At 47.6% G+C, this 25,271-nt stretch overlaps 1 protein-coding gene across 2 annotated transcripts; it reads right to left on the bottom strand.

Moving 5' to 3' along the window:
- Positions 1-243: 243 nt before the first annotated feature.
- On the bottom strand, positions 244-20,500 carry MSL2 (MSL complex subunit 2). 2 transcript variants are annotated; one of them, XM_066194143.1, is made up of 2 exons: positions 20,287-20,500; positions 244-3,780 (listed from the first exon to the last, which is right to left on the bottom strand). In XM_066194143.1, the coding sequence occupies exons 1-2, from the start codon at positions 20,393-20,395 to the stop codon at positions 2,183-2,185; spliced, it is 1,707 nt and encodes a 568-aa protein (XP_066050240.1). In that variant the 5' UTR covers positions 20,396-20,500; the 3' UTR covers positions 244-2,182. The 2 variants fall into 2 exon arrangements, with proteins under 2 accessions (XP_066050240.1, XP_066050239.1); XM_066194142.1 differs by lacking the exon at positions 20,287-20,500 and adding an exon at positions 15,761-16,427.
- Positions 20,501-25,271: the final 4,771 nt, after the last annotated feature.

Genomic DNA, 25,271 nt, shown 5'->3' with positions numbered 1-25,271 from the left:
TGTGCAGCCACTCCCAGACTCCGGGTCGCTACTTCGCTTACACGTAGTGGACTAAGAAACAGATTTACATTAGTAGGTCACGATCAAACCACCAAATTAGAGACTGGTAGGATCCCTCTGGGTCAACACAAAAATCACATACAAGTTTAACTAAATACATTTTAATAGGACATCGTTAAATCTCATGAGGGCTAAAAAACACAGATCTTAGGTACTTGGGTTGGCAAATAAAGACAAGAATACTAAGAAGCATTTTCCACCATTTACTCATTATCAAAAATATTTTTCAACTCTTCTTGCAAAACAAAAACAAAAAAGTACAGACTGGACACGTACATCACATTTTTCTTCCTATGGCTTTAACCCCCCACCCTGCCCACCCCACAAAAAAGACGGGGGGAGAAACAAACCAAAACCAACAAAAAGCTCTGACCACATTCACAGAAAATGACACCATGGTACACTACAAAACAAAAGGAGGTGCCATTTGTGTCCAAAGGGTTTTGCTCATTTCTCGGTGAGGAACCGTCATTGTACGTGCTTTGTGCCAAATCAAAGCACACCCAGCGCCGGGCCGGAAAGCACCGCGGGGGCTCTGCCTGAGGAAAAGGGAAGATGGAAGCAGGAAAGGAACTAAAAAATCCACACGCTATTTAGCATGCTGCTGAAACAGGAACGGCCTTTAAAATCCGACAGTAATGTTTGTGTTCGAGTCAGCCCATGTTGGGGTTGTGCTCTATCATTCCAAGAGGAGAATTTCTGCTTTCACAAAGCAATCTCAACTTTTTAGGTTTCCAATGAAGCCCTGAAGGCACAACTCAATCTTGTGCCTGCACTCTTACTTAGGGATTGCGCTGAAATCAACCATTTTTGCACAAAGCTGAATTCCCAAGAGGAATTCTTTCCCTGTAACGCTTTTCCAGACAAGCTCGACAACTTTGTGTTATTTTTCTACTTTTGAGCCTTTTGGCCCAGGTTGAAAAGCAATGACCTTCAAAAGCTGCTTTCAACATTTTAGCAAAAAATGAGATAGGTTCAGGGTGGAGTGAGTTATATATAGCTTATTCTGTTTAGCAAACACCCCAGAAATTTGACCTTTGCTAGTCCTCGATCGTGTGCCCTGGCTGGGAGGTGCCTGTCAGTGGAGAACTCACCTCCACGGGAGGGGTCCCAGCTCTGTTACAAACCTGATCAAACAACCCCCCCAGTGGTGGTAAGCGCTGGAATCTCCCTGTAGCCCTGGCACTGATCAGCACCAGAGGGGGGAAAATCAGCCAAGGGCTCCCTGTAACCCGCAAAACCCCTTCTCTTCCCTAGAAGCAACAGCAGTAAAACACCAGGAACTCGGGAAAGGGAGAGGATGGCGCTAACAGAACTTGAGCCTTCGTAGGGTACCAGTGATGTTCTCCCCCAGCCCAGCCCCTCAGCGACCCGTCACACACAAGGGGCTGGCACAGAGGGGCAACTGAGCAGGGCCGTGACCTGTGAAGCGTCAGGACGACAAAGCCCAAGGATGGTGTCATTACCAGGACGGGGTATCCAAGCTGGAGCTCGACCTTTGCACCCACCCGCCCCTCCTGAGCCTTGCCTGCGGCCCGAGATGCCTTTTGGCCCGCCAGCTCCCTCAGTAGATTGATTAACCTTGTTTTAACTGTACGCTGTTCAGCAGGGGGCACAGCCAGTGCTCACAATCACCACTACCTACCCTTTCCAGAGCGTATCCCCCGGCTCAGTGCTGCCTTTCCCACAGGAAGGAATGTCAGGTCATCTCCTGCTCGTGGTGACTGTAACCCATCAAATAATTATTCTTCTACACCATCATCTAGCACAGTTGAGTTGCACTATCTGGATGCTACACTGAAGCTGAAGCTTTGACTGAGCACAAAGCATGAGCAAGTACAATGAGGTCAAATATATTCCTTGTCAAAAGATCGTGTGATAAAATCATTTACATCAGCAATCGATCTCAAACTATGAGGTGCTGTAAGAACTAAAAACGGTTTTAGGGTAACTCCTCCATTATCTGCAACTATTTCCCAGACACTAATACACAGAACATAGCAATGAAAAACACTTGATACAAGTGATCTAAACGCAGGAGCTCCAGCAAGTTAAACAGAACCATAGCTGCCTTAAACCTGTAGCAGTTCCCCTACAGATGGCAGGGAAAAGAAAGAAAGGTTTAACAGTCATATCTCATGTCTATAGCTTCATCCAAACTTTTCTCATCGTGTGTACTGGCAGCTAAAAACGTCGTTACTGGTGACCCTGTCACATTGATTACACTGGTGCTTGTGCTGGCATTGCGCACGGCAATGCTTGTCACATTAATGCCCAAAGTAAGCCGAGTCTGCTCCAAGGCCTTTTCTGGCACTGCAAAGGCCTCCAGCTTCTTCTCCCCGTTAGCCATGTAGGAGTTTTGGCAGCCACGGCATATGCAGTCAAGGCAGGCTTTGCGGTTCGAGTAGCAAGGGCAGCGTTGGCCACGGCATGTAAGAACACTTGGATTTTGGGTGGCACGACCACATTTACACCCTTTCTTTTCTTGTGGCTTTTTATACACAGTTTTTGTCGGGCTTCCTGGCATAACGTTACTGCTGGGAACTTTCTCCTTTGCCTTGTCTTTTGTTTTCAGCACCCCCGGTTTGGCTTTCGGGTGGGATTTCTTAGGGGCATGTTCTAAGTTCTTTTTCATGCTTTTGTTAGACAGGAGCACAGTTTTACTGATTTTGGGAGTAGTTCCTCCATTAGGTACAGTCGCAATAGGCTGCAAGGACATTTTATTTTCCTGTTTGACTGTGACGGGAGCCGACGCTCCCAGTGTCGGGCCGCAGATGATGCTGGAGATGGGCAGAGGCTGAACCTTCTCGCTGTCGCTTTCGGAGCGAGAGCGCTTCCTGTTCAGCTTCGCCACCTTGGGCGTGGCCGCCGTGCAGGAGAGCCCGTGAGGAGAAGCATCCGTGGACATGAAAATGTTATGGCTGAGGGGAGGGGGGGAGAGCTGCAGGAAGGGGCCGTTGGCCATGTTGGCCTCCAAGGCGGGCTGCAGGTTGGAGTCGCACACCTCGCTGCTGGACACGGTCTCCAGGCTGCGCAGCACCTCCTCCACGCTCAGCAGCAGCGACCCGCCCGGCTTGATGTCCTCGCTGAAGCCGCAGATGTCGATGCCCGCGGGGCACAGGTCGCTGGTGGCCACCGTGTCACACACGGGCTGCAGCCCGCCGGGGATGTCCTCGGTCTTGATGTAGTCCCCGGTGCCGCACACGTCGATGGCGCTGGCGTGCTCGGGAGAGGGGATGCTCACGCCCAGCTTCTCCACCGACAGCCCGTTGCACGGGGGCAGCCCGTTGATGACGGCGCCCCGCAGGTCCAGGCTGGGGGCGCTCTCGGGCAGCGCCGTGAAGCCCCCCGGCGTGTCCGTGGCCAGCTCCGAGGTGGAAGGGACGGGGGAATGCGTCAGACACAGAGCCAGGGCCGCGTCCGAGGGTTTCTCCGGCTCCTCGTGCAGCGGGGCCCCATCCTTGAGCAGAGCCAGCAGGTCTGCAGAGCAATCCACGGCCTGGATGATGTCCCGGGCCAGCGGCGTCTGCGTGATGTACTCGCACAGCTTCTTGTAGCAGTTCACCAGGATGCTCAGCTGCTTGTTCTCCTCAAACTGCTCGTAGTCCTTGCACCAGCTACACGAGGGCTTCATCATCATCTTCTTGCCTTTACACGTTTTGCAGACATAATGCTGACAATTGGAGTTGGTAGGAGCAATAGGGTCTTGTAGCAAATTTCCTACGGGAAAAAGAAAGGGGAAGATTACAATGGACTTAAGGCAGGTTTGCGCGACGCTGCTGGATCAATTTTTTGTACCATCAAAAAAAGTGACTCAAAGAGTTCAGTTATTCACAAGAAAACGTCCCATCCCAACAAGTGCCTGTACAAATTCTCCCATCTGCCAATCTGGTTTTAAAACATTGGATAAAATAAGAAGAAAACCAAAACTTGCGTGCTGCAGCATTTAGAAACGTTCTCAACTACAATACTACTGATCGCCTTCTCCCCTTCACCCTTGTCCATGGAAATTTACAGAACACGCATGATTTCCATGAATTTACCAAAAGTGATATAATAAACTCCCATGACAACTTACTGCAAAGATTTTAATGGAATTAATTATTTAAAAAAAAAAAAAAAGGGAACAGAGCAGAGGGAAAACTCTGAGAGGAATGTAAAAATGATGAAATATCCACCCCTAAAGGGAAGATGACACAGCAGACTTTGTGTTATTTTTTATTTAGCATTTCATGAAGGCATCAGAATAAAGAATTTTTTCAATATTTTACTGTTTAGAATTAAAAAAAAACAAAACCAATAAAAATCAGCTACTACAGGAATCCACACACCCCTGACAGTCCAGAAAGTTTCAGACCCCCAGCACTGACAGTCTGGAAGGTTTGGTCTGCAGATCCCCAAAACCGTGAAAACCTGGAAGAATGCTTTTGGTTTTCCTTAAGAACAACTCAAATATTACCTAAGGATAAAATTTGAAAGAATAAGTGAAACGAAATTCTGTATAGAAACAATGCAACGAGCTCCTATATCCAGAAAGTGACAGTATTGCTTTGCTATTTCCAGGCAGCTCTAGGCCAAAAAGATATTCCATCTCCTAAATTAAACTGCAGAGTATCTATAGCCATCCCCAGCAACAGCCCTCCCTCCCCTCCCAGCAGCACACTGTCAGCTTTGACCAGACCCTTCTCCCATAAGGAGCCTCTGCAGGATGAGTTACAGCCATCAGGGAATTCCCACACAGATTTTCCAAAGTGAAAACAATCTGCTGCAACAAGTGAATAAAATTAAACAACTTGGGAACAGGAACCAATGTGCATCTATCAAATCAGACTGGTATAAAAGCCCCAAAATATCAAAGCTATTTTCTCTCCTTGCTCGCTTCTCCCATCTCTCTTTGGGAAGGGGCTGCTCCAAGCCCTCCACCTGAGCCATCGTTCCGGGGGTGTGGCTTGATGTGAGCTGGGTTTTGTGCAACAAATCACAAGGGTCAGTGCTCAGGCTGCCATTACATAGTAATTGTTAATAAATGGAGAAACACAGTTGTTCAGCAAGCAGGTGGCACAGACAGGGGCACAGAATGAGCCCTCCCAGAACAGACAAGACCCCACCACATCAAGCCGGGAAGGTTTAAAGCCAACAGATGGAAGCTGAAGTCACACAGACCAACCTGCAGGGGGAACGATTGGGTTTTTCCCAAGTTCCTTTGAAATGAAATGATATAAACAACAACGCAGGCAGAGGTGGCCGTTGTGGTCCTAAGATGGGACTTGACTTTAGGAGAAAAGTTCCCTGAAGGGAACAAAAGCAAAACTTTAAATCCCACCAGCTTCTCAAAGAAGTCCTGTCCTTCAGCAGAGAGTTCACCAACAGCTGCCCTGATCTTGAGTCCAACAGGAACACCAGGAGCCCTGGCCAGTGCTGACACTTCAGAGCTTGGGACTACAGTGCTCCCCGGGCCAAAAGCCACCAGCATTAATTAATTCTCATTAATTAACGACACAGAGCAGCTTGGGTGCACTCCTCATCCACCAGTAGCCTCTCTTGGCTCCTTAGGACAATAAGGCTGAGTTACGGCTTTACAGAACTAAAATACTTCAGAGATGGCACCAAATAAACAAGATATCACCTTAACTTTTAATGAGATTTAAAAAAAAAGGCATCACCAACAGTGCATTTTGTTTCTCCCAAAATAAATTTGGCTGAAACTCCTGAAAAAGTACAAATGCTAAAAGAGGATACAGGAAAATCAGAATTTCTGGAGGCTTTGAGGAAAAAACCAGACGGACTGGCAAGACAAAACACTTCACATGCTCTCACTGACAGGAAGAACAGAGCAAGTTCTGCTCCCAGTAAATGCCAGGCAACCTACACTGGAGAGACATTAGGAATCCCTGAGCTGAGGAATATTTTCCCTTTCAACTCATATCTCATTGAATATTTATTCTTCAAAGTTTCTCTCTTTTATGGATTCTATGGCACTATTACTCTCCTCAGTCTTAGTACTGGCAAGAAAAAAAGAAAAAGTCAACCATGAGATGCTAATTTCTCATAAAATTAAGTTTCATTACTTGGAACAGTCTTGTAGGGAGGGGCACTATGTCAGCAGCACTGTCCCACAAAGAGCACCTGAGCTGCTTTGGAACCCTGAGGTTTTGCAAGATCTCACTTTTGCCTGGTGGCCACCAGTGCTGCCCCTCTCCAGAAATTTAAAAATTTATATAGATCTCCAAGACACAAACATGGTGGGCCCTGAAGTGAATACTTTTCCATGCTTATAATTTAGTCTTTCTCTAAGCTAATTGTAATTTTTCATTGTATTGTGCAGCCATTCACCTGCATTAGGCCTTTCCACAATTACTCATTGCAGACCTTCAGTTCCACAGCCCTGTGTAGCCTGGTGTGACTGAACCCTCTTTTGTAAGGGGTTTATCAAAACACCAAAAGCAAAATCGTGTTCTTACAAAGCCTCCAGTACGACACTTTCCTTCCACATCAGCTCTAAACTAGCCTGATTTCAGAAAGGTTGACTAAACACACACATTAATATCAGCACTTACAATTAATAAGGAGCATATACAGAGGAAAAACTTTGAATATATTATTTACCAAACATCTTGGCGGATCAGGAAAGGCTGTCCCGGGAGCTAAGTCACTTAAACCACACGGAATACTTCCTGCTGTGGTCCTTAATGAGCATTATTTCACACTACAGGACAGGGGAAGCATCTGCAAATTGTGTCTCTGAGACCAAAGGGAGGAGAACTGGGAATCAGAACAATTGTTAGCTGTCTGTACCCACCAAATAAGCTCCTAGTGGATGAAATTCACTGGGAAGAGGCTTGAACAGGTACCTCCAGCCATTCTCACCTATCCTCAGAAAAGGCAGGAAAGGGCTAAACACAAATATCTCATTCAGGTCCTTGGAAATGCTACCAGAACATTAATCACTGAAAATTACCTTGGCATTTCCAACACCCCAAAGCCTTAAGAATTAGTTCATTATTAAATCTGAATTTCAAGAAGTAAAAAAGAAACAAAGAAGTCAATTTGTTTTACAAATACAAATGTCTCCCTGGGGTTCATCGCCACCCGTTTGTCAGGCAGAGGTCTTTGATCTTGGCATCCACGGGACACAGGAGGAGAGGGCAGCAAGGGAGCTCACCCCCCAGTGTGTGCCCAGCAAACAGCACGGTGAGCATGAGTTTATTTTTAAACCACGATTACAGAAACAGAAATGCTGAGCCTCTACCAAGCTCTGAGGAACAGGAAGCTCTACCCATCTAAGGCACACACAGATTTCCACGTGCCAAGGACCCCAAAGTCATATCCACAGCTGGAGCTTTGATAGCTGCTCTGCTACACTGTCAGCCTTTTCATTTCGGGATTAAACATCATCTGATTGTTTCTACTAAAATAATTAGCAACAGCCAGAAAGCTCCAACAACTTGCCACATCCAAGGTTCAGAGCTCAGGAGCTCCTGAAGGACAGGAGCTGGTTCTCACCGACTGTGACACTGTGCTCAGCCACCCCTGTACCTGCAGCCCCAGAGCTGCAGCAGGGCGGGAAGGAAAAGCCCGGCTCTCCCCACCACCCTCCCTGAACTGCTCTCGGCTCTCCCCACAGCATCTTCTCACCCAAGAAATGATCAGCTGGAGCCCGCTGAAGAATGAGCAGCAGCTCAACGAGGCTTTAAGGCAAAACACAACAGAAAATACCCTCAACAAAAGCAGCATTTCTCGAGTTGGATAAACCCCCTGAAAGCACTATTTGCAAAACTATCTGACGACAGACAGGCAGGCATATGATGAGCAGCAAAAAGGTCTGTCAGCCATCTGCAGAGGAATACAACAAACGTGTGGGATCTGTTTTAGAGGGGTGGGAGATCTGGGTACTTCCTAAAAACCAAGGAAACGGAACACATTCAGACTCACAGAGGCTAGTGCAGGGGCCAGCTGTCATGGACATGACAGCAGGGAAAGGTCTCACAGATCCCAAGTCCTAAAACCCCCCCCACTTCCAGACCTACACTTGGGGATGGGCTGGACCATGTTGATTTGATGCATTTCACCAAAATTGCACCAAAGTCAGGAGACAGACTCCCCAGATCGATGTCTGTCCCACCCCTGCCCTAGCAGTTGTCCCAGGAAGAAAAATGTTGGTCAGCTCCTCTCCGTGAAATCTGCTGGATCCCCAGCAGACTGTTCTGTCATTCTCCACCCTAAATACTTCCACGGTGAGGTTTCATGTATTTTGGATGTAGAAACTTCAAGGGTGGGATGCCTGTCACGCAGGTATCCCACGCACTGCACAGCATCCCCAGAACACATCCATGTGTGCAGTGGCTGCACCCTGAGCTGAGACACGGACGTATCTTGGCCAAATTCCAGGGGCAAAGCTCCGAACCTCCGGCTACAGAGGAGGGCGTGGGGCTAAGGGCAGTTCACACCAACACTACAGATGAGGGACCCTTTCATGGGCTTTGACACAAGGTTCTGTACGGAGAAATTGTTCAATTCAGCCAAAAAGTAGAAACAAAAAAATGGTCCCCAAGACTCCCAGCACAGAACTCTGAGAAACAATGAGAGTTTCCCTGTGAACTACGAGAAATGATTTCTTCCTGCAAACACCACCCTTAGATCACCCCGACCACACCACCAGAATTTGACCAAGACATCCACAAACACTTATAAACTCCCTGTGGGGTGAAATGGAAATGTGGGAGACGCAAAAAACAAACAAACAAAAAAACCCAACAAACAAACAAAAAACCCCCCAAACCAAACCAAAAACAACCCACTAAAAAAAGACCCAAATCAACTAAAAATACTTATTTCAAGATTTTATCAGAGAAAACATTCTGCTGGCTACTGAATATTTCAGCACATCCTCCACGAGCACACAACTATGAAAAAATTGCTAAGGACATTATTACCCTCATATAGAGACAGTTGTGACTAATGAATTAATGTTTGTAAACTCTTTGAAAAAAACAAACAAACTGCACTGTTTTTGCCTGAGCACCATGGGAACCCAATTTAGCCATGATCAGAAGACAGTTAGAGTATTTTTCTTCGCATTTGGAGAAATACAGTCAACCTCTTTAGCTGAAGTTCAAGGAAAGAAAAACTACAACAAATTGCATTTTAAGTGCAGAAGGGACTGACTTGTTCTTTGAGTCCACCATCCACATAACAAATAACAGAACATTTTTACTAAGTCCTATGTCAAAGTTATAGCTCTGTTTGAAAGTCCTTGTGTTTACAAAATCCCTGACAGGAATAATTCTAAATGTATTTTTAACAAACTAGGTGGTAAAGTTCAAACTTTGAGGCTTTAAGAAGGTGGATAAATGAACCCTGTTCACCATGCAGTGTAGAATTTTCACATAATGATGTTTTCCAAAAGTCAAGATTGCTGTCTTTTGAGAAGTTTCAAATAGTGAAGTTACCATTTCTCCTATGGGTATAAAATAATAACATGTTTCTAAGCTGCAGAAACACTCTCAAGAGTGAGAACTTGCTTTGGAAGTTATAGATCCAGTTCATCACATTCCCCGAGCAAAGAAAGAGCAACGAGAACCATTTTTCCACACCAAACAACAACATGAACATCAGCATCTTGCACTGCAGCGTGCTCTCCGAGGCCACAGCGTGAGAGGGAGCCAGCCTGTGGTCTGCGCCTTCGAGACTGGGGAGACACGGAACAACAAACGGTATCACTGGGGCACTCGGTGGAATTCCTCCAGGAGAGCAGGGAAAACTCTGCTCCCTGCAAACAGCGTGCTCAGGAAAGGCTGTGCTGCCATCACTTCTCAAGTCATTGCCCAGCCCCAGGGAACAACTCCTGGCCTTGCTAAAGACTCCGACACAATACCCAGGAACACTCAGTCCGTATAGCCACGGCCTGAGGTGTAAATCCTAAGGCAGCCAGGAAAACAAAGGCGGAGGAACGAGTGCTGGAGCGCTCAGTGCCCACGGACCAGGACTCCTCAGCCATCCCAATGAAGATGCCTCCTGGCAACACATTAACTCCTCTTTAAACACTCGGGAAAACAATCAGTTTAATCAATATCCTCAGGCACCACCAAGCCCATCCATCACCCCGCAGCTCCTCAAGCAGGAACACTCCTCTCCAATCCCAGCAGGGCAACCTTCTTTGGGAGCCACAGTCAACCAGCTGCCACCGAGGGGACCACAGCTACTTCTCTTCCTACTCGATTTTCTTCTAAGGCAGAGGAGTATTTTTACCTTAGAAGCCAATTTAAATTCTACTGGCAGAACTTTCCGTTATCAAAACTAACTGCAGTACAATGCAGACAACCTTGACAAAGCAGTTCTCCCAGGAGTCACACACAGGGTTTGAAAACAGGAAAGGGAAACGAAGTGGAGTGGGGAGATTTCGAGAGGAAATCACCCAACAGGTTCTTGAGTAAAAACTGGTGTATACAGAGATGTGAGACTGGACATTTTGTAGACAACTGCTCCCCAGACCAAGCACAAACAAAGACAAGGAATACCTGCAGCAGGAGGCACTTAGTCCCCTAGCCCATGCTCCCTGATGACTGTTTCAGAGATGATTATTTTTCACATTCTTCACAAATTCAGAAGTGTTTTGGCAACCATTCATGACATTTTAAAGAAGAAAATCATGTACTTTTTAAAACTACCGGTAGTTTTATTTACAGTATTTCTCATAACTGAAAACTAAGGAAAGAAGAAAATGTCAATGGAGAAAATACCCCAAAAACCCCACAGCACCAGACCAATTTTCAAACATAAAAGACAAATCTGATCTGGCAGCACAGATCATGAATCAGCCTTCACTCTCCTCAACCTAGGGAGAATGGACAAGGAAGAAGTTCTAAGCTAAACTTTTCCATCTCAAAACTTGTAACACTTAAGTTTTTTCACTCTAAAACTCTGCTATCCAAGCTCAACTTAGCCATAGCTCACATCCCAAAGGGAAACTCCAGTATCATCCATATAATTAAGCTTTGTTATAACGGGAATTTGTTTCTTCTCCCTTATTCTGTATCTGTGACAGGAGAATGAACTTTCCAGGAAGTTTCCATCCCTTTCTCTGGGGGAAGTTCATTCCAGCTGTCCAGGCCCAGCTGACACCATTTCCCAGTGACAGAGAGCAGCCCACAGCACTGAGCTCTGCCCGGCACCTGAACCACACCCCAGGAGCTGCCCCCAGGGAAGGGCACTGGGGGACACAGCAACTGCAGAAACAGAGGATCAGCTCAGAGACAGGGGAGGAAGAGGAGGAGAAGCCTTCACATGGACAGGATGGCACCAAGTGGGAAATTTTACACAACTGTGTACCACCAACTATGGAGACATTTCAGATCTAGTGCTAGGTAGAATTGATTATAATATGTAATTATATTATACACTCCACTCAACTTACTTTGGCAGGATAAAACTCTCAAAACAGGCTATTGCTTTTATACAAGAGCAGGAGGGAAATGACATCCTTACACTAACCTTTATATAGAAAAACGAAAGTCAGCAGATTTTATTTTATCTTTTTTGGCAATCCATGCCATTGCCCATGCTTGGGAGTCACTTCCACAATGCTATTGCACCACAGAGCCTTCAACCCCCTGGCTAAAATTATCAAGAGCTGCCTCAGAGCACCGGATGGGCTCTGTGAGGTACCAGTCAGTGCTGCCACGGGTTTCTTTGTTCCTCCCTCCCTAATCTCCCTAAAGCCACATGTTGTCTCACATCCCCTCACTGGGATTACAGGATGTTTAAGACAAGAACTGTATTCTCATCCTGTGCTTCCCAGCACCAGCTGGGTTCCTAGCCAAGCATAAAACACTGTCCTGCAGCCCTGGCAGCCCCCAAGAAATCCCTCAATCAGCAATAACAATCTTTCACATACCTCTGAAGTATCTTTCAGAGATGGCGCAATGGCAATGTTCAATGGATAAAAAGCTAAGCTGACCTGACTGGCAATCATATCTCTTACAAGCATGTCAACTGAATTTCAGAGAAGGCTGGTAATGCTGAAAAGACCAATGATTTGCAGTCACCTGCATGGTATCTGAACCAGAGAATGGCACTGCTAAGATGTTTACCCCAATGGACAGCACCTTGAAAACACAGAAGTTAGTTGCATAAATTCTACTATGCTATTTTTAATCTAAATGTGGTATTAACGTGCAATTTTATAATAATCACTTTATTCCAGAGGCTGAAACTTGTATTTCACATCCTGAGAACACACAAGGCACAGCCTTTCTGCCTAATGTACACTTGGGAGCAGTTATTTTCAAGTTTTAAAAGCACTAGGAAATATTGTCTTATACATCCCTATAAAAGGATGATGTATTACCCTACAGCACTGTCCAGGAAACTGTCACATGATCACACTTAAATCCTAGAAATACACACACAGCTGTTCCAACTACAGAACCAAACCCTTATCACCCATCATGAGGCAAGAGGGAGACCTTGAATACACCCAGAACTGATTCAGCTGACTTACACTGACATACTGTATTTACATTTTGGCTTTCTACTGCTGCAACTCCATGTGTGCCAATCTGAATCTGAAATCAGAGCTTTAATTAGAACTTCATAATTATGTGGGTCCAAAAACTTCTGCCACCCCCTGCTATGTGAGCTGGTGTAAAAGACTATGGGATCACAAGGAAATGAGCTGGCTTATGCCTCGTGCTTTGGGAGCACAGTGAAAGCCCAGGAATGTTAGCAGATTTATGGAGCTGGCACTCACTTCTCCTAAAAACAATGCCCCAAAATGAAAGGGACAATCTTGACCATGGAATTAATACCTACAGCATAACAAAGCCTTACAGAATGCACTCAAGAGAGATTACACACTGAGAAAAAGCTGATGACATAAGAAGCACTAATTTGCAGAGTAACTTCCCAAGGGAATTCCTAGAAGTCCAGCACTTGAGACTTTAACCACTGCTGACACTTCCTGCAGCATTTCTCCAACAAAGCACGGTTTTTAAACCTTTGCACTCAGCACTTTACAAAGATCTGTGCAAGGGAAGGACCAGACACTCCGAGTTCCACGTACATGGACCCAGAGCCAGGGCCCATGGGTATTTGGGTCTCATGGTCTAAACAAACAAACGGGGCAGAAAGAGGTGAGCATCAGAAAAGCTTTCAAGTGTTACAACAAAAAACCCAACCCAAAGCTACACTGCACAGTTGGCTCAGCTGGTCAGAGCAGGGTGCTGACAACACCAAGGTTCTGGGCTCATCCCTCATCCACTAACAGCTGGATTCCATGGCCCTTGTGGGTCCCCTCCAAATCAGAATATGCTGGGATTCTGGCAGAGTTTTGGGTGGTCATACAGCTCACTGTCATGGTCTCTCAATGTAGCCTTTACTTCAGTACTTTAAAAAGCTAAAAATCTTTTAAAGCACCAAAGCTTAAGAGGCTTTGATGGTTGCACAGGATTTAATGACCTTAAATATTCAGAAGGCATAAAAGGTGTAACAGCTCTTAGCACTAAAAGAAAAGGAATACAAAAAGCAAATGAGAAAAAGATGGACTGGTCTTTACCAGCCTGAACTGCAGATTTGTGACACTGGGAACACCAGAGTGGGCAGTTGTGTGTGGGGCAGGCCCACTCCCCATGACCACCTCAGGCTCAAGACAGACACGTGAGGAACTCTGTTTTACTGCACGGCTTCACAGAGAGTGTGGAATTTACTGAGGCCTCTGGACACTGACACACCACAAACAGGAGTCCAGGAGGCACAGATAAGACTGGGTAATCAGCTCTAAGCAAAACATTTGAAATAAACAGCAGCTGCAGTTATCTGAAAGCTGGCCACAGTAGAAGAAAAAAATACACACCAAAGGAATAACCCGAATATTCAAAGGGAATAAAGGGCCAAGAGAGAAATCAGAACCATCAAGAGGTAGTTTTTGAATAGAAATATCCACGGAGGTACAAGGAAATAGAAGAAAACAAACTAAAAACGTGGTTTGCTCTACCAAACTGAGAGTGACAAAAAAACCAAGCAAGACAAGCTGAAGAAGGGGGAAAAAAGCTCAGGAATTTGGGCAGGGACAAATTAAAGATAGACAATTTCAACAGCACAGAGTGTAAAACGAAGACTGCAAAAGGCCAAGAAGGGAAGAAGGCAAGGCAAGGAGAACAAAGAACACATTTCAGATGACCAGGCCTGAAGTGGAGAGGCCAGCGAGCACAGCAATGCAAATATCTAATTTAAAAAAAAAAAAAGAAAGAAAAAAACCCAGACCAATATTTGCGTATTTTTTGGCAAAAGCAGTCTGGTGAGCAACCAAAAGCAGGAAGAATTTCTGGGAAGAAAGCACAGCTGGGGTTAGAATCAATCGGGCCTAAGGTGATAAGAAATAAAAAGCAGGGATGCATCAATCCCAGCACCGGGATTCCATGAGGAAAAATCCTGAAGACAAATTACTTCAGGAAATGACGATGCAGAGATCCTGGGAACGGGCTCCCTCTTTGCCAGTGCAAACAGATCTCTATTTTCAAAGACTTTAAGTGGGAGGAGCCAACAGCAAGAGGATAGGAAGCATCTAACGCTACTTCAGCCGTCTCGACAGTTAAACCCTGATCCTGTAAATAAATAAAATATCTCACTTTCTAAACCCCAGTGATTCAGTGCAAATTCAGTGTAACACACACGGCGGTATCGACAAACACAGTGGGCATAAAACCATTCTGTCAGGAAAACACAAACACGGCAGGACTTAAAACTACCAGAGGGGAAAAAAGGAGAATTAATAAAATTGAACCAAGAGGTCTAACAGGTCAAAGCCCCCTCCCGACACTGACCAAGGCTTCAAAAGGAAGTTCAAGGAAACCTAACAGTTCATTCCAGAGCTTCCTTCCAGGAACGGACACATGCCCCCAACTCCATTAGGACAGCAGAATGCAATTCCTCCCCAGTATTCCCCACACTAGAACACCAACATTCCGGATACTGCCTTCACCCACAGTACACAGAATGCTCTTTTGGGGGGATGGGAGTGGGGAAAGCCCAGCAGACTTTCTGCCTGTTTGCTTTTTATGGGAATTATTGTTACAGAACAATTATCTACTAGGCACAAAAAAACCCCAAAAAACAACTATTATTGTTTCTCTCAGCTTAAAATTCCTGGCTTTCAATCGGAATTACTTATTGTTTACATTTTAAGGGGGGGGGGGGGGGGGGGGGAATTACGAAGTTCCTCTTCCCCTGCCTCTACGGTCCGTATATCGTTTTGGGTAGCTTTGACCACGCTCGCTCTCTCAGTCCTCGCTTTTATAAAGCGATTAACTCCACTATCCCAGCGTACTCCAATAACCACTGACAACTGCCGTACCCTTGGAGAGGCGGCGATGATAATAAAGCGCTGCATTTCGAGGCGAACGCTCTCTCCACGCCACCAGCGCCTCGGCAGCGTGCGCGGCTGTTGAGACACGGCCGCTGCCGCCTCCCTGCCCTTGTGACCGGCCCTGCCCGGGGCGGGCTCAGCCCGGGCTGTTCCCACTCACCGCTCCCCGGCGCCGAGCCGCCCCCCCGGCACCGCCGGCTCCGGGCCCGGCAAACTTTGCTGGGAGCTGCCGCGGGCCGGGCCGGGCCGGGCCGAGCCGAGCCAGCCCCGCTGCGGGCCCGGGGCCGTGCGGGAGCCCCGGGGAGGCTCATTGTGCAGGAACAAAAGAAAGATCCTCACCGCACACGCAGCAGGAGAGGGACTGCCTGAAGTAGGGCAGGAGCTTGTTAATCTCGGAAAAGGACTGGGGGTCCGCCGGGTCGTAGTTGAGCACCAGGCGGCTCGCGGACACGTAGAGAGCAGTGGCATTCACCGGGTTCATCGCCGCCGCTCGCTGGCCGCCGGCTGCGCGGTGCGAAGAAGGTCTGCGCGGGCCGCGGGGGCAGGTGGCCCCGGGGCGGGGGCCGGCCGGGTGTCACCTTGGTCCGGGGCCACCTGGAGCCGCGCGGCAGCGCCGGCGGCAGCGCGGAGGCCGCGGCGGCCCTGCCGGAGGGGGGCCGCGCCGGCTCCTCCTCCGCCTCCCGCGGGGGAGGCCTCGCTCCGAGCGGCGGCTCGGCCCGGGCGGCGGCGGCGGCGGCGCTACTGCAGGTCCCTGCGGCCCATACCCGCCCCGCCGCGGGGCCCCTGCTGCTGTCGGCGCCTCCCTCAGCGGCGGCCCGGCATGGCGGCGGCCGCAGGCAGGATCCGCGAACGGGCGCGGGGCGGCGGCGGGGCCGCGCTGCCCGATGCGGCGGGAGGGCGGCGGAGGCACCCGGGGCTCACCGCGGCCGCATCACCGCGGCGGCGGCGCCGCCTCCTGCGCGGGGCCGGTGGGCGCGCGGGCAGGGCCGGGCGGGCCGCGCGCGCTCCGCGGTGGCGCCGTTAGATCCGGCCGTCACTGCGGGGCCATCGCCGCCGCCCGCGCCGCGCATGCGCGCCCGCAGCGGGGCGGGGGGGGCGCCGGCGCCCTCTAGCGGCGCCCGAGCCGGCAGCGGGGGCCGCGCGCAGGAGGGCGGGAGGGGCGCGCGCCGCCTCAGCGCCCGCCGCGCGCCCGTCGCGCGATCCCGGCCCCGCCCGCGCCATGGGCCGCACGGCGCCCGCAAACAGCGCCCGCAAACGGCGCCCCGCACACGGCGCCCCGCACACGGCGCCCCGCACACGGCGCCCCGCACACGGCGCCCGCCCCGCCCCGCCCCGGCTTTGCCCCGCACGGCCGCCCGCCGCGGACGCCGCGGCCCGCCCCTGTCATGGCGAGCGCCGCCGCTCGGGCCGAGGAAGCGGCCCCGCCTCTACCCTCAGGCCGCGCTGAAAGCTGCGGCCGGGCCTGTCAGTACCTTGGGCTGGTCGCTCACGCAGCGGGCTCTTCCGCCGGCACGGAGCGAGTCCGGGCCGCTGTGGGGCCTGGCAGCTTTGGGGAGAGGTGGCGCGGGAGCTGCGGAGCGCACAAACCCCTCAGGACACCGCCAGCCTCCCGCACACGGCTCTGTGGACAGGAGTCTGTCATAAATGTTCCTGCTGGAGACCCCACGTATAGCACAGCAGTGGATGCACAGGCTGAGGGCAGGTATGACCAAGATACAGGCACAGGCGGGACTTTTATGAAGGGAACTTGTTTTATTTCCTATGTAAGCACCAAGGCCATTCCACAGACTTCTAGATCCCGTGTTGCAACACTGCCAGCACCATCGGGCAGCCCTCTCCCTGCTTCTGTGTTTGGCCTTTTGGGGAACTGCCTGACAGAGCTTCTCCTTTTTCCCACTTGGCTCTCTGTGTTCACTTGGTGTTGCCCGTGTGAAATTAATCAAGGAGTTCCACCTGTGCCTTTTGGTTCCTTGTTCACTCCATGAATCCCCCCAACTTTCCAGCCCCACACAAAATGAGTATGCACACAAAATACAGGAATTTGGGTCTTGACTCCAAATACTCATTTAGCTTTTGTGGTTCTCATCCAGCAGTTCACCTGGCACTGTTCCCACACGGCCCAGGTACAGGCTGAGTGTGTGGGTGCAATCTCCATGTCACCATGCAGACCTAGAATGCCCTTCTGCCTACCAGCAAACACTCAGCAGCCATCTCTGGACTGTAACTCCTTGCACACATTAAACCCACAACCTGATTTTACTCCAAGGCACAGCATCTTCATTCTCACCCTCAGCCTGCTGTTACATTGCTTGTAAAATGCCCAATTCCTTCTTCAGCTTACTGCCAGGAACACCTTCTGTGCTGAACCAAGCCAACAGACTGAAATAACATCCAAGCAAATTCCCACCAAGTCCACATTGTCATACACACCTCCCTGTATCAGGTCCTCTGCCAAACTCTGAACACACGGTGTCCTGAACCCACTCAACCCCTTCCAGCTCCCTCATGCTGCTCTGGCTCTTAGGCAAGGAACTGACTTGACACCCAACATCCAGAGTTTTACCAGTCTTGTCTAATTTCTGAATACATTTCTTTGAGGTATCACCCACAGGCTGGGATTCGGCAGTTGACAGCAGTGGGGTTCTGGGGCCAAACCTCCATATCCCCATTCACAGCAGTAACCTGCACTATTCCAGCACTCACTGATGGAGCTAAGGGAGTAGCTCTGGATTCCACCTAAGAACGACTGCAATCCTGGCAAGACAGATAATATAAACTCTTTAGAATGACAAAGGAATATTACTCTTGAAAATTGTGGTAATAATGGAATATGGAGCTGCAAGAGTAGCAAGACTGACTAGGTCATACCTTTTGGACCAGAGAAAAGCCATAGTGCTTTTCTTTCCCCCATTATTGCTGGCTAATAATGCCAGCACTGCATCTTTAAGGGAAAGGTATCAACTGAGTAGAAAAAAAAAAATACAGGTCAGCACATGCACTGCCTCTGAAAGCTTGGATGTGAATAAAATGGTGTTTTGTGGTTGTTTTGTTAGGGAGTTTGCTTTTTCCCTCATCTGCCTGCCGATGGCGAGCTTGTTTCTAATTGCTTGCTGGTTTGACTTGATGCAGGCTTCCTTCTGTGTCACTGCATTTTGGGTATCATGAAGAGAGGCAGGGTAAGACCAGGGGGATTGTAACAGTTCCAACAACACAGTGTTTTCTGGGCTGGTGCTATTAATGAATGAACAAAACAAATGGAACACCAACAAATAGGTGATCACAGTAACTGCAGAAGAAAGGAAGGAGAAGCATCCCCCCACAGCTTCTAGGAAAGACACAGACTGACTTGCCAGAAAGCAGTCAGAGGAGCTCAGGATGGCTGTCACAACTCTGCCTGTGGCCCTTTGTTAAGTGATCCATGGCTACCTGCTCACCCTTGTTACCATCCCAACAACACACAGCTGCAGAGATTGCTCCTGCAGTACAAAGTGCATCAATTCACCTGTTTGTGCCTTTTAAATTTGCTTTCAATTTGTCTCATAGGATTGTCCTTTTAGTTTTGTAACTCTCAAGTATTTCAGGGGGTGTCCAACCATGACATGCCTTTGGAATCCTGATAAAGCAGAGCATACTGGTACTCCCAGTCCATTGGCTTTGCCTCCCTTTTATATTCATGAACTAACCATAGACTTCACCACTATAAAAAATTTTCCCCTCTATGTTTGAAAGTATTCTATTACGTTATTCCAGAGTGAGCATGCTTTTTAGAAACATATTCCAGTTGCTTGCTAATATCTTATGAACATCCCTCTCTGAGAATTGCTGGTTTTGATTCAAGAGGTTCACACCCATAACACCAGGGACACCCTTTTTTATGGATTATAGGAGTGGTTGCAATGGCCCTTTCATTCAAGTTCACCTCCACATGTGATGAAGCCAGTTTCTGCTTTTTTAATTGGGACTGTTTTTTGCAAGCAATTTTTTTTTTTTTTGAGGGAGCAAAACAAAACCAACAACAACAACAACAAAAAACCCAACCAAAAGCATCTCCATTATCAATCTCGAGATTTTGTGTTTTTACTGGTAGGAGGAATTCCTTGTTCTAAGCCAGAACATTTCTTATCTGTTGTTGGACACTGGAATATTCATTGCTGTGCAGTATTATAGCAGTGCCTGTTAGACTCACCAATTCTTTGTAACTGTGTATGGGGTTTTGTTTTGGTGTTTTTAAACTATCTACTACTTTCAGAAACATCCAACAAATAAACAGCAGCCTGTGGTTTGGATTCACAAGGACCTGAGAAGGAATATTCCCCAACAATTTTAAGGTCCTTGGGATCTCAGTGCAAACCCCACCCACTATGTCACTATTATTAAGGGTTTGCTTATTGTTCTCCACAAGCCACTCACCCACAAGTCATTTACTTCATTTGCGTGATATGTTTGAAGGGAATTTTCACAGGATGAATTTGTAAGGCATCTCCTCCAGCATTTATTGTTCAACCCAGCTTTCTCTTTCAGTTCTCCCAGCCCTTCCCCAATGTGAACCAGGCTAGTGGGTGTAGCTGCAACAGCCTTTCTTCAGCTGTGTGAGCATGTCTGGCCTAATAATTGTTCTGTTTGAATCAGCATCAAATACATGCATTTTGCGTATCATAGTAGATCTTTGGTAATCAAATTCCTTCTGTTGTTATTAAATTGTATAAGCAAAAGGCAAGAAGTACATCTGGGCAACTCTGAAGTTCTGTCAGGTGAGATCAAATCCCTCTTTTTCAGTTATTTTTGCCTTATAGTTGTACTTACATGAACCATGTGAGTGAACTTTGTATTGCAGCTAATGGAAAAAAAAAACCTGTTTAGCTTACCTTTCCAAAGTGTCACAACACAGATTCCCAATCTGCACGTTAGAAGCATAGCAGAAGGATGGCATTGATAGAGCTCACAGCAGTCCACCTCCTCACTGAAGCTGTTCATGTTTTTCTGATGTTGCTAAACAAAGAAATTAAAATTCTTCCCTGGATATAGAGTTGTAAATCCAAAGACAGCTGTTGCCTGTTAGGCTGAGGGTTCTTGTTGGTTTCTAAGTGCCAGGAGGATCCTGTGCCCTGTCAGTCCAGGTGAAGTACCACTCCACTCCTGCTGGAGCTCTTACACCTGTTTGCCAGCTTAGGTTTGGGAGGGGCACATGAGCAAGTTCTGCATTTGCATAAATGGCTTGGCATAATTGAGCTGGCTGTTGACTTTTGCTTCTAGGAGCATCGTGCTCTTCCCTACTGCCCACTGAGCTGTGAGGGTGAGAAGTACCACAGACACGCACATAGGGAGCTCAACTTTCAAAAAATAAATTTTTAGCTTGGTGGTTTGTTTTACTATTATTACTTAAGCAGGAATATTCTACCCTTTCTCTTTTGGGGCTTACCTGTAAGTGGGACAGAAGAGCTGCTGGAAAACACTGGCTTCACTTGTTTCTTTAACTGCCTTGTTCCCAATCCAGGCAAATAAGTGTTCCTGTGGATTCCTAAAGGTGACTTCTTAGATCCATTTGTCCTCTGTGCAGCTCTTTTTTGACTATAGCATTTCTGGTGTCCTGTAGTGAGAGGTCTTGTGCCTGATGACAGGTAGATGGTTAATCCCCTTGGTGCTTTTCCTTATTCTGAAGCTGTAAGACTACAACTACATCTTTCAGTAGGTGCTTTGTAGTGACCCCCTGACAAACACTTTATCTTCACTTAGAGCCTTCTGACAGGCTTTTTTGAGAAACCAGTACAGACTGATTATTTCACTGTATCAAAGAATATGAAGTTTTCCTTTTAACAATGCAATACAAGTATTTGATAGTTGATTAAAAGATGTAATTCATAGAATGTCTTACTGAGACAATCACGATGTACAGCATGTCTGATGTAATCACAGCAGTCACTTCTGGCCTTACTATCTATAAATCCAGTTTTGGAGGAGATCTGCTCCTTTTTTTTTTTTTTTTTTTATTGTGAGTGCCCAGCTTATCTCTGATGTGGGTTGTGAGTCTGGTCAAGACCTGTGCTTCTGGGAGTGCAGGAGTTTTGTCAGAACAGGACTCTCACTTTGGAACAGCCCAGAGCAAGTAGAGATGATCTGGGATTAGCACTAAATAGTTAAGCTGATTCTGAGCCAAACTGCTAATGCAGAAATACTGGTTCAACTCTGCATGTACTCCAGTTTGATTTGGCTACTGTACATAAAACAGGAACGTGCCTCTTACACACCTGAGTTACCCCTCTGACTTACACAGATCAGCTGACTTTGATCACCTTGGGTGGTTCCCTAGAGGAATACAAATTGATGGTGGAACTGGGTTTTATTCCCTACTTCTGTTTTCCAAAACCAAGCACAAGTTACTATTTGACTGAATATGGAAAAATTGAATATCAGGAGACTGTTTTTTTATGGTTTAAAGTCCTCTTGTAACTAGATTTGGCCTGAAAATACTTGCTCCTCTTTCACTGATTTGCATTGTGGGTTGCATTGAGAAACTGCCTGGAGAATTTTCAGTTTCTGATGCATCCTTGTGACAATCTCCAGCTTGACAATCCTAACAATATTGGACTGTAGGAATGACTGTCAGAGCTGAGTCCAGTGTCCTGCTTCCAAAAGCAGGCAGTGACAAATATATAGGGAACAGTAATAATATTGTAAGCATATTGTGATATTTTCCTAGCATAGTCTATCAGCAATTTGTGTCTTGGGGACCTCCAGAGAGACCAGCAGCTCCTTTCATTTTATATTCTTAGGTAGATTCCTCTTCCATTGGTGTGTCCGGGACCTTTTGACTCTTTGGCCACTATTGAAAATGGAGCTGATGTTTTTGCAGGGGTATTGTGAACTTTTTCCTTTTGTGAACAGATGTGTATTCCTGGGGATTGGTTTTCCCCAGTGCATCTTAACATCTACTTGAATTTCATTTCTCTCTGAGCTCTGGGAGGTGAACTCCTTTTAATCTAATGACAACTTAGTTTCAAGAGCTTCTCATCAGGGACATTCTCAAAGGCCTCTGGAAATCTGAATTATTATATGAACAGGATCTCCCTTTTATATATTTGACTTCTCTAAATAAGGCCACTAGACGTGCATGGCAGGAATCTCTGTACAAAATCTCTGCCAACTGCTCCCCAGTATGTCCTATTTATGTGTTTGCTAATACTGGGTTTTGTGGGTTGGGCTGATGGGCTTCTTGGCATTTTGCTTCATTATTCATATTGGATTTACAGGTTTAAAGTTTTCTTAGGCCCCTTAATGCCTGCCTTAAAACTGACATTTTAGTAGCCACCTGCCATAGGAGTTTTTAGCAAGAGATTTTATATTTAAGCAAGTTATCTCTGAAGGACCTTATAATACTGAGATGAAAACAGTTTGGTCCTGAAGGATTTGTTCTATAACTTAATCTTCTACTCTTTGGGGTGAAACAGGACCTTCAGTGTACCCAGTAAACATCCAAATAAAAACCCAAGAAAAAACAGGCTTTTTAGCCCAGAAATCTTCTCAAGTTCTTTGCATTGAATTCAGATAAAACAAACCAAAAATAATATTTTATTTTGCTGTTGGATAGTCTAAACAATCCCTTTAATCTTGGCTTGTCTTATTGCCAGAATCTCTGGTGTGCTTCCTTCTTCTCAAGTACTTGTAAAAGAATTTACTAATTTTCATACTTCCAGGAAGTTGCTCCTAAAAGTATTTTTTGACCTCTTCAATCTGTTTTTTAACACGTAACCTGCAACTCTTGACAATTCTGTCTCCCCCTCTACTCTTTTATTGGGCAGAACTTAAGCTATCCAAAGAATGCCCTTTTGCTTCTGCTGGCCCCCCTTGCCATGCCAGCCTTGTCTTCCAGCATGGGGGCTTTTTGAAACCCCTTTGTTCCCAGAATGCGGATTCCCAACCTCTTTTGCGTGTGACTCATGTTCTGAATAGTGGTTATTTTAATTTCTGAAGTTGCAGAGTTGCTCTTTTGAATGTATTTTTAATGAAGAAGCTATTGCAGGCAGCCTGAGTGATGCTGAACCCACCTGAGGGGAATAGTGGAGGCTTTTGCTTCAGCTGTCTGTGGTCTGATTTCTGCCTGGGCTGTTTTGTGACCAGGAGAAACTTCCTGAGTGGGGAGGGTGAAATGCCTGTGTGGCTGCTGCCGAGGCCCAGCTATCTCCCAGATAGGTCAGGAATGCAGCTGGCATCCTGCAGCTCCTCTGGCTGGGGGCTGAAACAGCCTCCTGCTCAGCAGTGTGTGGGCTGAGGTCCTTGGTGCCTTTCTTGTCCTGGTCTTCGCTGCCAAGATCGCCCCAGGCCTTTGTGCTTGCAGGCAGGGCTCAAGGAGAGGGCTCCTCTAGTGGGGGTGGTTGAGTCAGCAGCTACTGAGAAAGTTTGACACATTCTGGGGGACCAGACAGGATGACCCAAGTGGGTGGAGAGAGTTGGCAGGTGCTGCAGTGATGCCACAGTTATCTTTGAAAGGTCATGGAGATCAGGGAGATCCCTGATGGCTGGGGAAAGGCTGGGGTTACTCCCATCTACAAAAACCTGGGACTGTAAGGTGATCCCTCTCAATTTGGTGTGGGAGGAGAGCCATGGCACAAGTGTTCTTGGCTGCCTTTTGTGGCCACATGAAGAAGGCGATTGGGAATAGCCAGCATAGATTAACCAGGAATAAATCGCGTGACCAACCTCAGTGCCTTCTGGTGGGGAAGTGAGGGGTTCTGTGGATGAGAGAAGAGCAGTATGTGTCAGGTGTCTTACCCTGGGTGAGGTTTCTGGCAGGATCTCTTGCTGTACAGCTGTGTCCAGGCTAGCAGAGCATGGTGAGGAGGGGCAGCATGATGGTGAAGGGCTGGAGCATTTGCCCCAGGAGGAGAGGCTGAGGGACTGGGCTACATCTTTGTTAGCCTGCAGTGGACACTGGGGACATCCCTAGCAGCTGCTTTCAGGAACTGGAGAGCTTGTGGCTGTCACCTCACTATCCCCTCCTGGCTGAAGGGGACAGGCAGAGGACAAGAGGCAGCTGTCCTAAAACTGAAACAGGGCAGCCTGCGACTGAGTAGAACAGGTGGGGGGAATCAGGCACTGGAACCCGGGCTGGGAAAGGTGTGCCAGCCTCTGTCCTTGCAGACTTTTAAGATCCAACTGACAAAAGCCCTAAGAAAACTTGTATGAATTCAGTGGTGAGTCTGTTCTGAGTAGGAGGCTGGACTGGAGCTTGAGAGCCCTTTCAAAATGAATTATCGTACGACAGCTTGTACATGCTATGTAATCCAAGAATTTCCATTCTTGGAGATTCCTCAGACTTGTGGTATCTCGTGCATTTCACGTGTGGTATGTGAACACTTACGGCAATATTCACCTCGCCCTACTTGGAACTAGCCGGTGGTTTGTCGGTGGTCGGTGTCGGAGGTGGCCTACGGGGTACCAAGTGATCTGCTGCACAGATGGCTGTGCCTGCACGCTGGAGAACTGCCTGGGAGGCGATGACATCAGATCCCTGGATTGCGGATCCGCTGCAGCTCGGGCGCTCGCTGTGTGCGCTGCGTATTCCCCGCACATCCGGACCCACTCCCTTCTTAAGGGGTCTCGGTTTGCCTCCTCCGTCCCAAAGCGTGCCGTAACAAGAGCCGCAGTGCCTCGTCATCGGAGGCGGCGGGGAATCGGTGCCGGTGTGTCACTGGACTGTTTTCCTAACAAATACTTTCTGGCATTTGGAACAAAGAGAGGACAGCTAATCTTACGAGCTGACACCTCTGCTTGCCTTCCCCACTTCTGAAACGCCACAAATCTCTCAGCCATGCAGCAAAGGGGGAAAAGCCGATGCATTTTCCTGCTGGTCTCT

The sequence above is a fragment of the Chamaea fasciata genome, unplaced genomic scaffold (assembly GCF_029207755.1).
Source record: "Chamaea fasciata isolate MVZ Bird 193981 ecotype frontalis unplaced genomic scaffold, bChaFas1.0.hap1 SCAF_11, whole genome shotgun sequence".
NCBI classification, from domain to species: Eukaryota; Metazoa; Chordata; class Aves; order Passeriformes; family Sylviidae; genus Chamaea; species Chamaea fasciata.
Note: the sequence above shows the minus strand (reverse complement) of the source record. Positions and strands in the feature narration are given on the sequence as shown.